Here is a 17,422-nt window from a genome sequence, read left to right on the forward strand (position 1 = left end):
AACAGCTGGCCACAGGTTGACCAGGCCTGCTGTAATGCATCGCCTCTTCAGACAAATTGGTCTTTATTGCTAGAAGTCTTAAAACCCATAAAACTTATTCACAATAGGTTAAAAATGGTCCAATGTGGCCTCTGCTTTTCTGCGAGAACAGTCTCCCAAGTTTTTCAGCTTTAATGCCTGTCCAAGCAAAGTCAAACGAATTTGAGGGCCACATGTTGCCCATCACTGATCTACAGCAAGACAACTCCTGGCTGAGATTTTAACAATGAATGTGGATAAGAAATAATAGAAGCAAAAACAAAAATGAATTTTTTTTGTTATTTTATTAGGAATAAATCTTAGTGGGGTATGAAGAAAACATCAATTGTTCAGATTGAGGAATTTAAAAAACAAACCAATCTTGCAGTATGAAGATATGTTCACCAATAAACAATAAAACATCAGCAGAACTATGATACAATGGGCAAAAACAGTCAAGCTGAAAGCAACATAAAAAAAATATCCTAAAGTGAGACAATCTGCTGAGATATAAAACAAAGTTGGGGCCCTTTGCTGTACAAGAAGCAGTGAGAGCTGCATCACGCTCTCCCGGCAAAGACGTTCTTACATACTCGCTCCAGCGAAGGCAATATTATCCTTCACTCATTAACAAAGCAAAAGTCTGGCTTATTGACATGGGAAATAAAACGAAAAATGGTGTAGGCAACTGAAATATAGTGTTGTGTGTTCTTCGCTGGCACGGGCAATATTAAAACGAAACAATCTTTTGGCATGGATAAGAAATAAATAGGTATGGAATGCTACGTTTTAATTCAGCAGAATGTCTAAGGAATGACACACGGGAGTCAAACTAGCAATTCAAGGACTCTTGAGAAGATCAGTTAAGCAAGCTTCTGCAAAGTGTGCAATAAGTAATGCAGCCCAACTTTACAGGAGAGCTGCAACCGACTCGGAACTTAAATTTTTAAGTGTTTACCTTGTAGGAAAGGAGAAAAAAAAAAAAAAAGCATTAAGTTCTATGGCGCCACAATAATTATGTCCAGGCATGTAGGGGATAAGTAAAACCAGAAAAACACTTTTCACATAATGGAGAGAGAATTTATTATTTTCTGCATTAAGTCTAGCCACATCGCTTGGAAAGCAACATGAAACCTTGGTAAATAACCAGCAACAAAACAATCTGGAAACTTTAAAGAGTATTTGCTGCCAGTTCCATTTCTTTATACCATTTTAGAACTAGTTTGGATGTTACGAGCCTAGACCACTTCTATTCATTGTGTCCTCTGCTGCACGCCAGTCCTCCTTAACGCTTGGAGAGCTCATTTGATAGCCAGTCCAATCCTTCATACAGGCCAGTCCCCTGAGTTGCGCATGTTGCTTGCACATACCACTGACGAGAACAGATAATACAAAATCAGCAATAAAACATTACAAGAAGAGAAAAACAAAAATCAAGCAAGAAACCATTTAAGGTTAAGACATCAAAAGGTGAAATTCAATTTTTTTTTGCATGCAGCTAAGTAATGGGTGCCTGAGGGAGCTATTCAATTGCTAGCCTGATCAGGTACCCCTAAGGTGGCCAGCAGAAATGAGCTAGAAGTATGGCTTTTTGGGCACCCAATTGGCATTTTCCTTGTCATGCAAAGTACTTTAGACGGGTATAACCACTTTACGCGACTACAAGCTTGATAAGTAATGGATGCCCATAAACAATTGAATAGCTCTGTCGGGAGCAATGCAAAAAAACAAACTGTAATTAGCAGTCTCCTGATGCGTCTTAGTCATATCGAGTTGTGGTTAATAAGCAACTCGCGCCAGGCATCTTGCGCTGCGTGGCGTATTGGGCTCGATGTTTGATGATACATCTGTAAAACTAAATTTCAATTAGAAATTCAAATTTTTGCCCCAACAATCAAATCTAGTACATTATATGTGTATCCTGATGACGGGTTGTAATTAAACCCGAAATGTTGATATAACATGGATTTGGATTAAAAAGTGTCCGTTACGTGTCTGACAAGTGCCGCTTCGAGAGAGAGAGAGAGAGAGAGAGAGAGAGAGAGAGAGAGAGAGAGAGAGAGAGAGAGAGAGAGAGAGAGAGAGAGAAGATCTATATCTAACACTTGACGATTTAAAAAAAAAGTTTCTTCTAAAGAATACATTTTATAAACAAAAAATTAAAGGAGGGCTTGATCTTTAGTTATTTAAAGTGATAAAGAAGGGGGGAGTAGTATAGTTAACGAGATTTAGAAGCAGGTTTTAAACTGCTTAATGACCATGTTTTATTGTAAAATCCCAAATCACCCCGCTTCATTGTGGCGTACATGCGTGCAAATAGACTCCAAATGAAACCCTGGAACAGGAATACTCACAGTTCTATTGCGGAGACTCTGAAGCGTCAGCTTGTCGGTCATCTCGCTGATGGCCATAGCGTTGGGCAAATCTTGTTTATTTGCAAACACCAGCAATACGGCATCCCTCAGCTCATCTTCCTGGAGCTAAAAACACAGAAGAAATATCACCTGATCATCAATATTCTAAATGGAACAATAGCTTATCCTGTCCTAGAAAGTAAATACGGCAAGGTTTTCACATCCTGGTGACACACAAGCACTTCAGATAGGAGTTCCGTTCTGTACTGGTGTCTGTTTTTCATAGTTACTCTGAAGGAGCAAGTCCGATGTCTGCAAGATTCAGGGACAACTCCACATGCTACAGTGATATTACATACTAAGGTGTATGGTTGTGCCTGCCCCTTATCTGGGGGTAAATGTACAGTGGGGCAAAAAAGTATTTGGACAGCCGATTGTGCAAGTTGACCCACTTAAAAAGATGAGAGGTCTGTAATTTCCATCATAGGTACACTTCAACTGGGAGAGACCGAATCTGAAAAATAAAAACTAGGAAATTACATTGTATGATTTTTAAACAATTTGTATATTCTTGCGGAAAATATTTGGACAATCAAAAAGTTCAACTCAATACTTTGTAATAGAACCTCGGTTGGCAATTACAGAGGTCAAACGTTTCCTGTAGTTCTTGACCAGGTTTGCACACACTGTAGCAGGTATTTTGGCCCACTCTTCCACGCAGATCTTCTCTAGATCTGTCATGTTTTGTGGCTGTCGTCGGGCAACACAGACTTTCAACTCCCTCCACAGATTTTCTATTGGGTTGAGGTCTGGAGACTGACTAGGCCACTCCAGGACATTGAAATGCTTCTTACGGAGCCACTCCTTAGTTGCCCGGGCGATGTATTTGGTGTCATTGTCATGCTGGAAGACCCAGCCACGTTCCATCTTCAATGCTCTTACTGAGGGAAGAAGGTTTTTGCCCAAAATCTCACGATACATGGCCCCATTCATCCTTTCCTTAATACGGATCAGTCGTCCTGTCCCCTTTGCAGAAAAGCAGCCCCAAAGCATGATGTTTCCACCCCATGCTTCACAGTGGGTATGGTGTTCTTGGGTTGCCATTCATCATTCTTCTCCCGCCAAACACAGCGAGTGGAGTTTATACCAAAAAGTTTGATTTTGCTATCATCTGACCACATTACATTCTCCCAATCCTCCTCTGGATCATCCAGATGGTCACTGGAAAACTTTAGACGGGCCTGGACATGTGCTAGCTTAAGCAGGGGGACCTTTGGGGCGCTGCAGGAATTCAATCCATGACAACGTAGTGTGTTACTAATGGTAACCTTTGTGACTGTGGTCCCAGCTCTTAAGGGTCATTGACCAGGTCCCCCCGTTTAGTTCTGGGCTGATTCCTCACAGTTTTCAAGATCAATTGATACCCCATGAGGTGAGATCTTGCATGGAGCCCCAGGTCGAGGGAGATTGTCAGTGATCTTGTATTTCTTCCATTTTTTAATAATTGCTCCAACAGTTGATCTCTTCTCACCAAGCTGCTTGCCTATTGTCAAGTAGCTCATCCCAGCCTTGTGCAGCTCTACAATTTTGTCCCTGGTGTCATTAGACAGCTCTCTGGTCTTAACCATGGTTGAGAGGTAGCAGTCTGACTGACTGAGGGTGTGGACAGGTGTCTTTTATACAGATAACCAGTTCAAACAGGTGCCATTGATACAGGTAACGAGTGGAGGATAGAAGAGCTTCTTAAAGAGGTAAAAGGTCTGTGAGCCAGAAATCTTGCTGCTTGGTAGGTATCCAAATATTTATTTTCCACAAGAATATACAAGTAAATTGTTTAAAAAAAAATCATACAATGTGATTTCCTGTTTTTTTTTTTTTTCCTTCAGATTCTGTCTGTCACAGTTGAAGTGTACCTATGATGGAAATTACAGGCCTCTCATCTTTTTAAGTGGGTCAACTTGCACAATAGGTGGCTGTCCAAAATATTTTTTGCCCCACTGTATGAAGCAGTAAAAAGAGTGAAGTTACCCATTGCAACCAATCAGCATTGAAGTAACAATAATTTGCAAATTATACAGAGCAGCTGATTGGTTGCCATGGGCAACTTCTCCACTAGCTCACTTCTCCACTCTTATCACTGCTTCATACATTTACCCCACGGGGTGGGGGAGGGAGAGGGGGGTATTCACCCATTTTAGGTCAAATTTACATTCAACCTATTCAATGCCCGTGCCGTTTTCTCGACTGGTCGAAAAATTCGGCACTGTCGAAAACCATGTGTATCGGCTAATTTGCCGCTGATACATGTGTTTTGGCGAATTGCGTTTTGACACAATTTTTACCCATGCCGATTTGACAAATAAAAATAAAAGTAAAACGGTATGGGCGCAAAAAAAATGTATAAAAAAACCTGTAGAAAAAATGCCCGCATTTGAATACCCCATCTCAAATTAGTGCCGTTTTTCCAACCAGTCGAAAAAAAAACCGGCACTTAATTGAATGCCCCCATTAATCTCTTGGTGATCAGTCCATTGATTCTATTATGCATTAGAGCGCAGTCTTATCACCACACACTGCCAGCCAGCAGAAGGGGTAGTCCACTCAGTCTGGTGAACTCTGCTCTAATAAGTGTGATCGAGAGCAACGCCTTTCGGTTTAAAAGGTTACTCTGCTGGCAAACAACTTCATTTGTTTAAAGGTTGCTAAATAATAAGATTTTACTTACCGATAAATCTATTTCTCGTAGTCCGTAGTGGATGCTGGGACTCCGTCAGGACCATGGGGATTAGCGGCTCCGCAGGAGACAGGGCACAAAAATAAAAGCTTTAGGACTAGGTGGTGTGCACTGGCTCCTCCCCCCATGACCCCCCTCCAAGCCTCAGTTAGGATACTGTGCCCGGACGAGCGTACACAATAAGGAAGGATTTTGAATCCCGGGTAAGACTCATACCAGCCACACCAATCACACCGTACAACTTGTGATCTGAACCCAGTTAACAGTATGACAAACGTAGGAGCCTCTGAACAGACGGCTCACAACAATAACAGATTTTTTTTTTATTTTTTTTTGTAACAATAACTATGTACAAGTATTGCAGACAATCCGCACTTGGGATGGGCGCCCAGCATCCACTACGGACTACGAGAAATAGATTTATCGGTAAGTAAAATCTTATTTTCTCTGACGTCCTAGTGGATGCTGGGACTCCGTCAGGACCATGGGGATTATACCAAAGCTCCCAAACGGGCGGGAGAGTGCGGATGACTCTGCAGCACCAAATGAGAGAACTCCAGGTCCTCTTTAGCCAGGGTATCAAATTTGTAGAATTTTACAAACGTGTTCCCCCCCGACCACGTAGCTGCTCGGCAGAGTTGTAATGCCGAGACCCCTCGGGCAGCCGCCCAAGATGAGCCCACCTTCCTTGTGGAATGGGCCTTGATAGATTTAGGCTGTGGCAGGCCTGCCACAGAATGTGCAAGTTGAATTGTGCTACAAATCCAACGAGCAATCGTCTGCTTAGAAGCAGGAGCACCCAGCTTGTTTTGGGTGCATACAGTATAAACAGCGAGTCAGATTTTCTGACTCCAGCCGTCCTTGAAATATATATTTTCAATGCCCTGACAACGTCCAGCAACTTGGAATCCTCCAAATCGCTAGTAGCCGCAGGCACCACAATAGGCTGGTTCAGGTGAAACGCTGAAACCACCTTAGGCAGAAACTGAGGACGCGTCCGCAGTTCTGCCCTGTCCGAATGGAAAATCAGATATGGGCTTTTATACGATAAAGCCGCCAATTCTGACACTCTCCTGGCTGAAGCCAGGGCCAGTAGCATGGTTACTTTCCATGTAAGATATTTCAAATCCACCGATTTGAGTGGCTCAAACCAATGGGATTTGAGAAAATCCAAAACTACATTAAGATCCCACGGAGCCACTGGGGGCACAACCGGGGGCTGTATATGTAGTACTCCTTTTACAAAAGTCTGGACTTCAGGAACTGAAGCCAATTCTTTCTGGAAGAAAATCGACAGGGCCGAAATTTGAACCTTAATGGACCCTAATTTGAGGCCCATAGACAATCCTGTTTGCAGGAAATGTAGGAATCGACCCAGTTGAAATTCCTCCGTCGGGGCCTTCCTGGCCTCACACCACGCAACATATTTGCACAACATTATCACCGCATTTGGAGAAGTCACCTCCTTCCTGGCTTTTACCAGGGTAGGGATGACCTCTTCCGGAATGCCTTTTTCCCTTAGAATTCGGCGTTCAACCGCCATGCCGTCAAACGCAGCCGCGGTAAGTCTTGGAATAGACACGGTCCCTGCTGAAGCAGGTCCCGTCTTAGAGGTAGAGGCCACGGATCTTCCGTGAGCATCTCCTGAAGTTCCGGGTACCAAGTTCTTCTTGGCCAATCCGGAGCCACGAGTATCGTTCTTACTCCCCTTTGCCGTATAATTCTCAGTACTTTTGGTATGAGAGGCAGAGGAGGAAACACATACACTGACTGGAACACCCACGGTGTTACCAGAGCGTCCACAGCTATTGCCTGAGGGTCTCTTGACCTGGCGCAATACCTGTCCAGTTTTTTGTTGAGGCGGGACGCCATCATATCCACCTTTGGTTTTTCCCAACGGTTCACAATCATGTGGAAGACTTCTGGATGAAGTCCCCACTCTCCCGGGTGTAGATCGTGTCTGCTGAGGAAGTCCGCTTCCCAGTTGTCCACTCCCGGAATGAACACTGCTGACAGTGCTATCACATGATCTTCCGCCCAGCGAAGAATCCTTGCAGCTTCTGCCATTGCCCTCCTGCTTCTTGTGCCGCCCTGTCTGTTTACGTGGGCGACTGCCGTGAGGTTGTCCGACTGGATCAACACCGGCTGACCCTGAAGCAGGGGTTTTGCCAGGCTTAGAGCATTGTACATCGCTCTTAGCTCCAGTATATTTATGTGAAGAGACATCTCCAGGCTTGACCACACTCCCTGGAAGTTTCTTCCCTGTGTGACCGCTCCCCAGCCTCTCAGACTGGCATCCGTGGTCACCAGGACCCAGTCCTGTATGCCGAATCTGCGGCCCTCTAACAGATGAGCACTCTGCAACCACCACAGAAGAGACACCCTTGCCCGTGGAGACAAAGTTATCCGCTGATGCATCTGCAGATGCGATCCGGACCATTTGTCCAGCAGATCCCACTGAAAAGTTCGTGCGTGGAATCTGCCGAATGGAATCGCTTCGTAAGAAGCCACCATTTTTCCCAGGACTCTTGTGCATTGATGCACAGACACTTTTCCTGGTTTTAGGAGGTTCCTGACAAGTTCGGATAACTCCCTGGCTTTCTCCTCCGGAAGAAACACCTTTTTCTGAACCGTGTCCAGAATCATTCCCAGGAACAGCAGACGTGTCGTCGGGGTCAATTGAGATTTTGGAAAATTCAGAATCCACCCGTGCTGTTGCAGCACTACTTGGGTTAGTGCTACTACGTCCCCCAGCTGTTCTCTGGACCTTGCCCTTATCAGGAGATCGTCCAAGTAAGGGATAATTAATACGCCTTTTCTTCGCAGAAGAAACATCATTTCGGCCATTACCTTGGTAAAGACCCGAGGTGCCGTGGACAATCCAAACGGCAGCGTCTGAAACTGATAATGACAGTTTTGCACCACGAACCTGAGGTACCCTTGATGTGAAGGGCAAATTGGGACATGCAGGTAAGCATCCTTGATGTCCAGGGACACCATAAAGTCCCCTTCTTCCAGATTCGCTATCACTGCTCTGAGTGACTCCATCTTGAACTTGAATTTTTGTATGTACAGGTTCAAAGATTTCAGATTTAGAATAGGTCTTACCGAGCCGTCCGGCTTCGGTACCACAAATAGTGTGGAATAATACCCCTTTCCCTGTTGTAGGAGGGGTACCTTGACTATCACCTGCTGAGAATACAGCTTGTGAATGGCTTCCAATACCGTCGCCCTGTCTGAGGGAGACGTTGGCAGAGCAGACTTTAGGAACCGGCGAGGGGGAGACTTCTCGAATTCCAACCTGTAACCCTGAGATACTACCTGCAGGATCCAGGGGTCCACCTGTGAGTGAGCCCACTGTGCGCTGAAATTCTTGAGTCGACCCCCCACCGCCCCCGAGTCCGCTTGTAAAGCCCCAACGTCATGCTGAGGGCTTTGCAGAAGCCGGGGAGGGCTTCTGCTCCTGGGAGGGAGCTGCTTGGTGCACTCTCTTACCCTTTCCTTTGCCTCGGGGCAGATATGACTGTCCTTTTGCCCGCTTGTTCTTATAGGAACGAAAGGACTGCGGCTGAAAAGACGGTGTCTTTTTCTGTTGGGAGGGGACCTGAGGTAAAAAGGTGGATTTCCCGGCTGTTGCCGTGGCCACCAAATCCGATAGACCGACCCCAAATAATTCCTCCCCTTTATACGGCAATACTTCCATATGCCGTTTGGAATCCGCATCACCTGACCACTGTCGCGTCCATAAACTTCTTCTGGCAGATATGGACATCGCACTTACTCTCGATGCCAGAGTGCAAATATCCCTCTGAGCATCTCGCATATAAAGAAAAGCATCCTTTAATTGCTCTATAGTCAATAAAATACTGTCCCTATCCAGGGTATCAATATTTTCAGTCAGGGAATCCGACCAAACCACCCCAGCACTGCACATCCATGCAGAGGCGATGGCTGGTCGCAGTATAACACCAGTATGAGTGTATATACTTTTCAGGGTAGTTTCCAGCCTCCTATCAGCTGGATCCTTGAGGGCGGCCGTTTCAGGAGACGGTAACGCCACTTGTTTTGATAAGCGTGTGAGTGCCTTATCCACCCTAGGGGGTGTTTCCCAGCGCGCCCTAACCTCTGGCGGGAAAGGATATAATGCCAATAACTTCTTTGAAATTAGCAGTTTTCTATCGGGGTTAACCCACGCTTCATCACACACTTCATTCAATTCCTCTGATTCAGGAAAAACTACAGGTAGTTTTTTCAGACCCCACATAATACCCCTTTTTGTGGTACTTGCAGTATCAGAGATATGCAAAGCCTCCTTCATTGCCGTGATCATATAACGTGTGGCCCTACTGGAAAATACGTTTGTTTCTTCACCGTCGACACTAGATTCGGTGTCCGTGTCTGGGTCTGTGTCGACCGACTGAGGTAAAGGGCGTTTTACAGCCCCTGACGGTGTCTGAGACGCCTGGACAGGTACTAACTGGTTTGCCGGCCGTCTCATGTCGTCAACTGATTTTTGTAACGTGCCGACATTATCACGTAATTCCATAAACAAAGCCATCCATTCCGGTGTCGACTCCCTAGGGGGTGACATCACCATTACCGGCAATTGCTCCGCCTCCACACCAACATCGTCCTCATACATGTCGACACACACGTACCGACACACAGCAGACACACAGGGAATGCTCTTATCGAAGACAGGACCCCACTAGCCCTTTGGGGAGACAGAGGGAGAGTTTGCCAGCACACACCCAAGCGCTATAAATATATAGGAACAACCCTACAGAAGTGTTGTTTCCTTTATAGCAGCTTAATATATCAATATCGCCAAAAAAGTGCCCCCCCTCTCTGTTTTTTTACCCTGTTTCTGTAGTGCAGTGCAGGGGAGAGTCCTGGGAGCCTTCCTCGCAGCGGAGCTGTGCAGGAAAATGGCGCTGTGTGCTGAGGAGATAGGCCCCGCCCCCTATTTCGGCGGGCTCTTCTCCCGGTGTTTGTGAGACCTGGCAGGGGTTAAATACATCCATATAGCCCCAGGGGCTATATGTGATGTATTTTTAGCCAGAACAAGGTATTATCATTGCTGCCCAGGGCGCCCCCCCCCAGCGCCCTGCACCCTCAGTGACCGCTGGTGTGAAGTGTGCTGACAACAATGGCGCACAGCTGCAGTGCTGTGCGCTACCTCATGAAGACTGAAAAGTCTTCTGCCGCCGGTTTCTGGACCTCTTCACTTTTCGGCATCTGCAAGGGGGTCGGCGGCGCGGCTCCGGGACCGGACTCCATGGCTGGGCCTGTGTTCGATCCCTCTGGAGCTAATGGTGTCCAGTAGCCTAAGAAGCCAATCCATCCTGCACGCAGGTGAGTTCACTTCTTCTCCCCTAAGTCCCTCGTTGCAGTGAGCCTGTTGCCAGCAGGACTCACTGAAAATAAAAAACCTAATAACTTTTTCTAAGCAGCTCTTTAGGAGAGCCACCTAGATTGCACCCTGCTCGGACGGGCACAAAAACCTAACTGAGGCTTGGAGGGGGCTCATGGGGGGAGGAGCCAGTGCACACCACCTAGTCCTAAAGCTTTTATTTTTGTGCCCTGTCTCCTGCGGAGCCGCTAATCCCCATGGTCCTGACGGAGTCCCAGCATCCACTAGGACGTCAGAGAAATAAGGATCAGTATAAAGGATACACCGAGAGGCAGTTCCACAAACACAGTAATACAGCTCCGGGATTTCTACCTGGAACAAAGCTATCCCACCAATGAACCTGCAACTTACACAATACTATACTATTCACGTACACAAATAACTAATAAGTAATTTCTCAGCCAAAACTGCACATAAATATAAATGATGGCAAGAACACACCATAAAAGGAATTTGCTTATTTCACATAGTCTATAGCACAGGTTCTCAAACTCAGTCCTCAAGACCCCACACGGTGCATGTTTTGCAGATCACCTCACAGAATCGCAAGTGAAATAATTAGCTCCACCTGTGGACCTTTTAAAATGTGTCAGTGAGTAATTAATACACCTGTGCACCTGCTGGGTTACCTGTAAAACATGCACTGTGTGGGGTCCTGAGGACAGAGTTTGAGAACCACTGGTCTATAGTAATCTGCTCCAGTACTTACCATTTTCTGTAACTCCTCTGCTGCTTCCTGGATTCTCTCTCGGTCATTACTATCTACAACAAAAATGAGGCCCTGAAAGAAAACAGAATATACGATGAACGCTGTCCATTCATCCTAAACTGGAATGTTATATTTCATATAATACACCCACACTACAATATTAATAGGATTTGATCTGGATAAGAGCCTCACACGTCAATCATCAACGTGCAGTCACAATGGTATTTGTTAGCATGAATGGGCAGCCTGTCTCTCTACAAGTGTTGTGAACTACAAGCCCCAGCATGCTCTCTGCTGGAAACGGTTTTCACAACATCTGAAGAGCTTGGCTTAAAATGTATGTTTGGCGGTGCATAGTGAAGGCAGCCATATTGTAACCTGAACAGATAATGCATGAAACTGCAGACTAGTAATCCACTAAGAACAAGTTACATCCAGGAAGCAAGGAGTGAAGCTGTGGGCCATATTCTCCCGACTACACTACAGTGTTCTCCCCAGAACATACTGCCACCCGGGTGGAATTAGGAAGTAGCTGTGTGGGGCAGATATTGCCCACTTGCTGTCTGGATACAGTTAGGATCATGTCCAGCATGGCACGCTGAGACAGTACATGTCTGCACTGCAATGTTTTTACTGTCCAAACCGCGGCTGTGAGACAGTAATGTAAGTACCAAGCGTCTCTGATCTTGGCAGTCAGAACCCTGGAGCAGGATAGAGACTGTTCCCATGTTATGATCACCATTTCCTAAATGCTCCTTTACCTGTACGACTGATGTATTAAGGCCAATGCGTCTCTTCCTTTAAACGCTTCTTTGACGACATGGGAAAAGTAGTGATCTTTTAGAGTGGTACAAATCTTTTCTAATGGCTACTAGTTACAGTATCCCAATTTATATAATCTAATAATTAACCATCCATAACTGAACTGGTGCCGCCTCTGGTATCTGCACTATGAATACATTTGCATATACTTTATGGGATGCTATATTTAGCACAAAGACACTTATCAGTGATTGGTGGTAGCTATATAAGTCACCAACATAACATTGCGCTCCTTTCGTGTCCCCCTACACGTGCCCAGGCCCCCCATATTCTCTGCCCTGTCACCTGACAAGGCGTCAGTTGCACCCACTACAACTTCTACTTCCCCTACTACATTTCAAATACTGAACAGCAAGCACCTCCCTAAGCAACCTACTAACCCCCTGCCCCCAAGGCCCATTTGCTCCATTAGCTCTTCCACAAGTCCTGTTCCTTACCTACATCACAGTGGTTTCTATCTTTCATCTTTGTACTTCATAGCACCTCTGCACTTTTCCCATTGAGTCAATGCAGAGATAGCAGCCATTAAGTCCGTCTGTTACCAAATTTTATAAAATCGAGCACATTCAACTTAGTTATTCCACAAATCCAATTTTTCCTTCATTCACTAGGGGACACTGGAGTGCTCGACAATGGGTATAGAGTAGGGGAGGGCAAAATACGGCCCGCGAGCTGATCCTGCCTGGCCTGCTGCCTCCCACCAGCATGCAATGACAAGCGGCTCAACAGGCTGAGCTACTTGTCATTGTGCTGCAGTACCTCCGAAGCTGCCGTTGCCGCTGAGGAAATACTGTTCGCAGGTCTCGCGGTCACATCACGTCAGCATTACAACAGGCAGCAGGTGGTGTTGGGGGGGGTGGGCGCTGCTGGGGGGTGGGCCAGATCTTGGATGCAGGTCGCACAGCACACAGAAAGGAGCCCGTAAGGTTTGAATATACGGCACCTAAAGCTACTGTTCCTAAAGCTACTGTTAATACTATTTCTATTTTCAATGTACGGTTATGCTATACACGCTTTTAAACAGCACCCTAGTCTGGTAATGTTGTCAAGGGGGGGGGAGGGGGTGAAGCTAGTAATTTGGTTCAAGGGGGGAGGGGGGTTGGCTGGTAACGGTGTCCAGGGGGGATGCTATTTCTTTGTTTTCAGCACCTTGGATTTTTTTGTTTGTTTTTTTATTACTGGCTTATAGTGGTTTTTATATATTTATGTTTGCCTGTCCATTATTAATATGCAAAAGACTTAGGGGGTGATTCAGACTTGATCGATGTGCTGCTAATTTTGCTGTCCTGCGTTCAGATAGTAGTCACCCAAGGGGAATGTAAATTTGCCCGTGCAAGTGTGCGATCGCATGTGTACGCCGTGCTACAAATATCCCTCAGTCAGCGGACAGCTGTAAATTCGTTCCCACCGCACTCACCATCGAATGTTCTTACCACTGTGTGCAGTCTGTGCGCAGCCCAGGACTTACTCCTACAGTGCCATGAGAACAGGCTGATCGGGTCCGGAGCAGACGTCACACACCCTCCCTGAAAACTATTGGGGACGCCTGTGTTTTCCCAGACACTCCCAGAAAATGGGCAGTTACTACCCACAAATGCCCTCTCCTGTCAATCAGCTTGCGAATGGCTGTGCGATTGAAATTTTCACACCAGTCTGTCGCTGTTTGGCGATGCCTGTTTAGCGACACGCGTGTGCATGCGCAGTCTACTGATAAACGCACAGCAGCGATCAGGTCTTAATCTGGCCCTTAGTACATCTCTCCCTTAATAGCGTGTGTGCTAACCGGGAGCTGGCACTTTAAGAATTTAGAAGTGTGACTAGCTCCTTCCCTCTATACCCCTCCTACAAGCCAGTCTTAGTTTAGTGCCCGAGGGAGCTGGTCACATCCTGGGCTTCTCCTCAAATGCAAAGAGTTTATTTTAAAATGCAGAATCACAACCATTTACTGATAAACCTCGAGAAAAACCCTATTTGACCTTGTAATTACATTTATGTACCATTTGACAATTATTAACATTAGCTTATTTCTTATTTTCTTATTTATTTTTTATAAACTGAGTCTTTATTTGGAATATTTGCCGTAATCACATACTGAGTCTATTATGCAGATCTTTGCAAATCCCTCATTGTACGCGTTACGTGCACTCTTAATAGTAGCTTGTTATTAGACTGTATGCATCTCTCTTTTTCTTAGAGGTTAATAAGAGTAATTTCGTGATCTTATTCCTTGAAACGGATGCTAACATATGTTGTTGATTGGCCTTTTTTCTACTTCTTTCAGGCTTACCCCTTTTTTCTATTATCAGTCAATTATCTATAGATATTGTCTTGAATTCTTGGAAAAAAAAGCCTGTGTGTGTCTGTTTGCCCACTGCTCTACGCAGTTAACCATATTCAGGTATTAAAAATTGTATTTTTATTTTTTTTAAAACAAAGTCTGTATTTACTAATTACCTGTTATTTATATAGCGCACACATATTCCGCAGCACTTTACAGAGAATATTTGGCCATTCACATCAGTCCCTGCCCCAGTGGAGCTTACAATCTATATTCCCTATCATATGTACACACATTCACACTAGGGTTAATTTTGTTGGGAGCCAATTAACCTACCAGTATATTTTTGGATTGTGGGAGGAAACTGGCGTACCCAAAAGAAACCCACCCAAGTACGGGGAGAATATACAAACTCCACACAGTTATTGCCCTGCTGGGAATCAAACCCATGACCTCAGTGCTGTGAGGCATTAATGCTAACCATTACACCATCCGTACTGTATAAGTAGTACTGTACCTGTGTGTTCTGGAAATAATGCCTCCAAAGGGGTCTGATTTTATCCTGGCCGCCAACGTCCCAGACAGTGAAACAGATATTTTTGTATTCTACAGTTTCCACATTGAAGCCTTAAAAAAAAAAAAAGAAAAAAGAAAAAGAAGAAGAAATTACACGAAGTAATTGAAGCAATTATACGCAGCACACTGGCAGTGCTAGAGCCAGCAAACCCACATGAGGAGCTGACAGACAGTAAAAGTATAAAGACAGAAAGGGATTGATTTATCAAGCTGTGACAAGAGTGGAGAAGTTGCCCATAGTAACCAAGCAGCAGCTACCTATCAATTGATAGAGTGTACTTGATAAATGCTTCCTCAGAAATGATCAGTTGCTATGAGCAACGTCTCCACTGGTCCACTCTTCACTGTTTGATACAACAACCTCTAAATCTATGTAACATTTACACAGTCTTTAAGTAAGATGTTAGCCACCAAATACAGAAATTCCTATTTGTTATACTTAACTCTCCGACTCATGAACAGAGCTGAACACATTTTACAGACTGAAGAGAAGGTAAAGAGATACATGGATAAAACTATGAGATTGTATTGTGCTCTTCATACAGATCAACAGTCCTAGATTTACTCTATCAGAATCATCTTTATTGCCAAGTATATCAGTACATAACACACAAGGAAATGGTTTCCGATAACCACAGCTCTCAGACAGAAAAAAAGAAAAGGAAGATAAAGAAAACAACAACGTGACAAAGAGAAGGAAACATAATGGATGCTTGAATACATGGTTCGAGTGCGAAAATTAACAGACTAAGCAAGAGTCGAGTTGACCAAGATAGTCGCTTGGGGAAAGAAACTGTTCATGTGTCTAGCAGTTCTTACGAGCCGCAGGCTGTACAGTCTTCCAGATGGCAGCCGCTGGAACAGGTCATGAGCGCCATCTGAAAGACTGTACAGCATACTAAAGGACATACTAAAACACCACAACCAGGGGTATTAAATAATGGGGGTCATTCAGGTGCAGTTGGTTTAGCCATCACTGCTTCCTAGGACTGTTAATTCTTGGAAGCAGTGATAGCGCTGTATGTAGAGACATCAGGGGGCGTCTATTACACGCAGACACCTCCTGCTACACCAGTGATCTGACCTGCGTCCTAGGACACATCCTCGAATCAAACCATTCACCATCAGGCGGCATACGGCACTCATGCTAACGCGCAAGCCAACCGTCGCACAGGCCAGGAAATCTCCATCCTACGAAGGAGATCCCTAGCCTCTTCCCACTCCCAAAACGGGGTTGACGCGCCTCTATTTTCAGAAACAGAGGCCGTGGCCGCCCACTCCCGAAACGGCATCAGCCTGTCAGTGAAAGACCGCCTTATGACGGGCCTCGTCCTATGCAGCAGAACTGGTCCTGTGCAAAGTACCGAAAATCGTAACTTTGAACCAATTGTTGCAGGAGCAATCACACCTGAATGAACCCCAATGTGCCGTGGGTGTCTCTTGTAAAAGCCAATCTCCACCCCCCCACCCCACTAAAAATGCAGCCAGTGAAGTGCGCCTGCTGCTGTGAGGATTTGCACCAGCAAAATCATCACGGCTAATAGGACAGACCTCTGAGTGTTCTTTCTAGCATCCTGCAGCTGTCACAACCCGTGCAGGTTCTTTTTTCTGCCTGAGGTATCAGTCTCTGCTCTGGTGCTCCTAGCACACTCTGGTCTGTATCATAGCACTGAGATACAGACCAGAAAGTGCTAGAAGTACCAGGGCAGAGAGAAACACCCCAGGCAGGAAAGAGGAACTGCACAGTTTGACAGGTGCAGGGTGCTAGAATGAACACGATCATTGAACTAGACACATGTTCTGATTGGACACAGCCCACCTTTACTAATAATGACATATCTATTCTATAAAACTTATAATTAGTCTTATTTCATTTATTCAGGTGCTGTGCTTCCCCATACTACATGTAGTCTGCGCTACACTCTCTCTATGGTATGCACCCAAGCATCTCCTATATGCTAGTGACCAGAGAAACATTAGGTTACACCTTAATCATATTGTGCAATTAAACAAAACTCACAAGGAATTCCCTGGTGGTTAAAGTGTCATTTTAAAAGAAGTAGTGAAGGGGGTGTGAGAAGATCAGTGCAATTCATCAAGTCTCTTGGGGACAGGTGTGTACTGTGGGTAACTGACTTGCCCGGGACTACCCTATTATGCTGGCACTTATCAGGGGATTATGTGGCTGGAGCACGCAAACAATCCACGATAACCAGCCCTTAAAGCCCATTTTTTTCTCAAACAAAAAAAAATGGGTCAGAAAACTTATGGATACCATGTGTTTTCGCCTGAGGAAAAAAAAAAGATTTTAAACCTACCGGTAAATCTTTTTCTCCTAGTCCGTAGAGGATGCTGGGGACTCCGTAAGGACCATGGGGAATAGACGGGCTCCGCAGGAGACATGGGCACTAAAAAAAGAACTTTAGGTATGGGTGTGCACTGGCTCCTCCCTCTATGCCCCTCCTCCAGACCTCAGTTAGAGAAACTGTGCCCAGAGGATACGGACAGTACGAGGAAA

The 17,422-nt window shown here is 45.3% G+C and overlaps 1 protein-coding gene across 1 annotated transcript in view; it reads right to left on the reverse strand.

The window, feature by feature from the left end:
• Window positions 1-304: 304 nt before the first annotated feature.
• Window positions 305-17,422, reverse strand: part of ARF4 (ADP ribosylation factor 4) — a 51,723-nt gene continuing 34,605 nt past the window's right edge. Inside the window, exons 3-6 of the mRNA XM_063940860.1 lie at window positions 14,846-14,955; window positions 11,229-11,300; window positions 2,373-2,498; window positions 305-1,390 (exon numbers count right to left, since the gene is read on the reverse strand). Coding sequence (XP_063796930.1) covers window positions 1,304-1,390; window positions 2,373-2,498; window positions 11,229-11,300; window positions 14,846-14,955 — 395 coding nt within the window. The 3' untranslated portion in view covers window positions 305-1,303. The remainder of the gene's footprint in view (window positions 1,391-2,372; window positions 2,499-11,228; window positions 11,301-14,845; window positions 14,956-17,422) is intronic.

Source organism: Pseudophryne corroboree, chromosome 9 (genome assembly GCF_028390025.1).
Source record: "Pseudophryne corroboree isolate aPseCor3 chromosome 9, aPseCor3.hap2, whole genome shotgun sequence".
NCBI classification, from domain to species: domain Eukaryota; kingdom Metazoa; phylum Chordata; class Amphibia; order Anura; family Myobatrachidae; genus Pseudophryne; species Pseudophryne corroboree.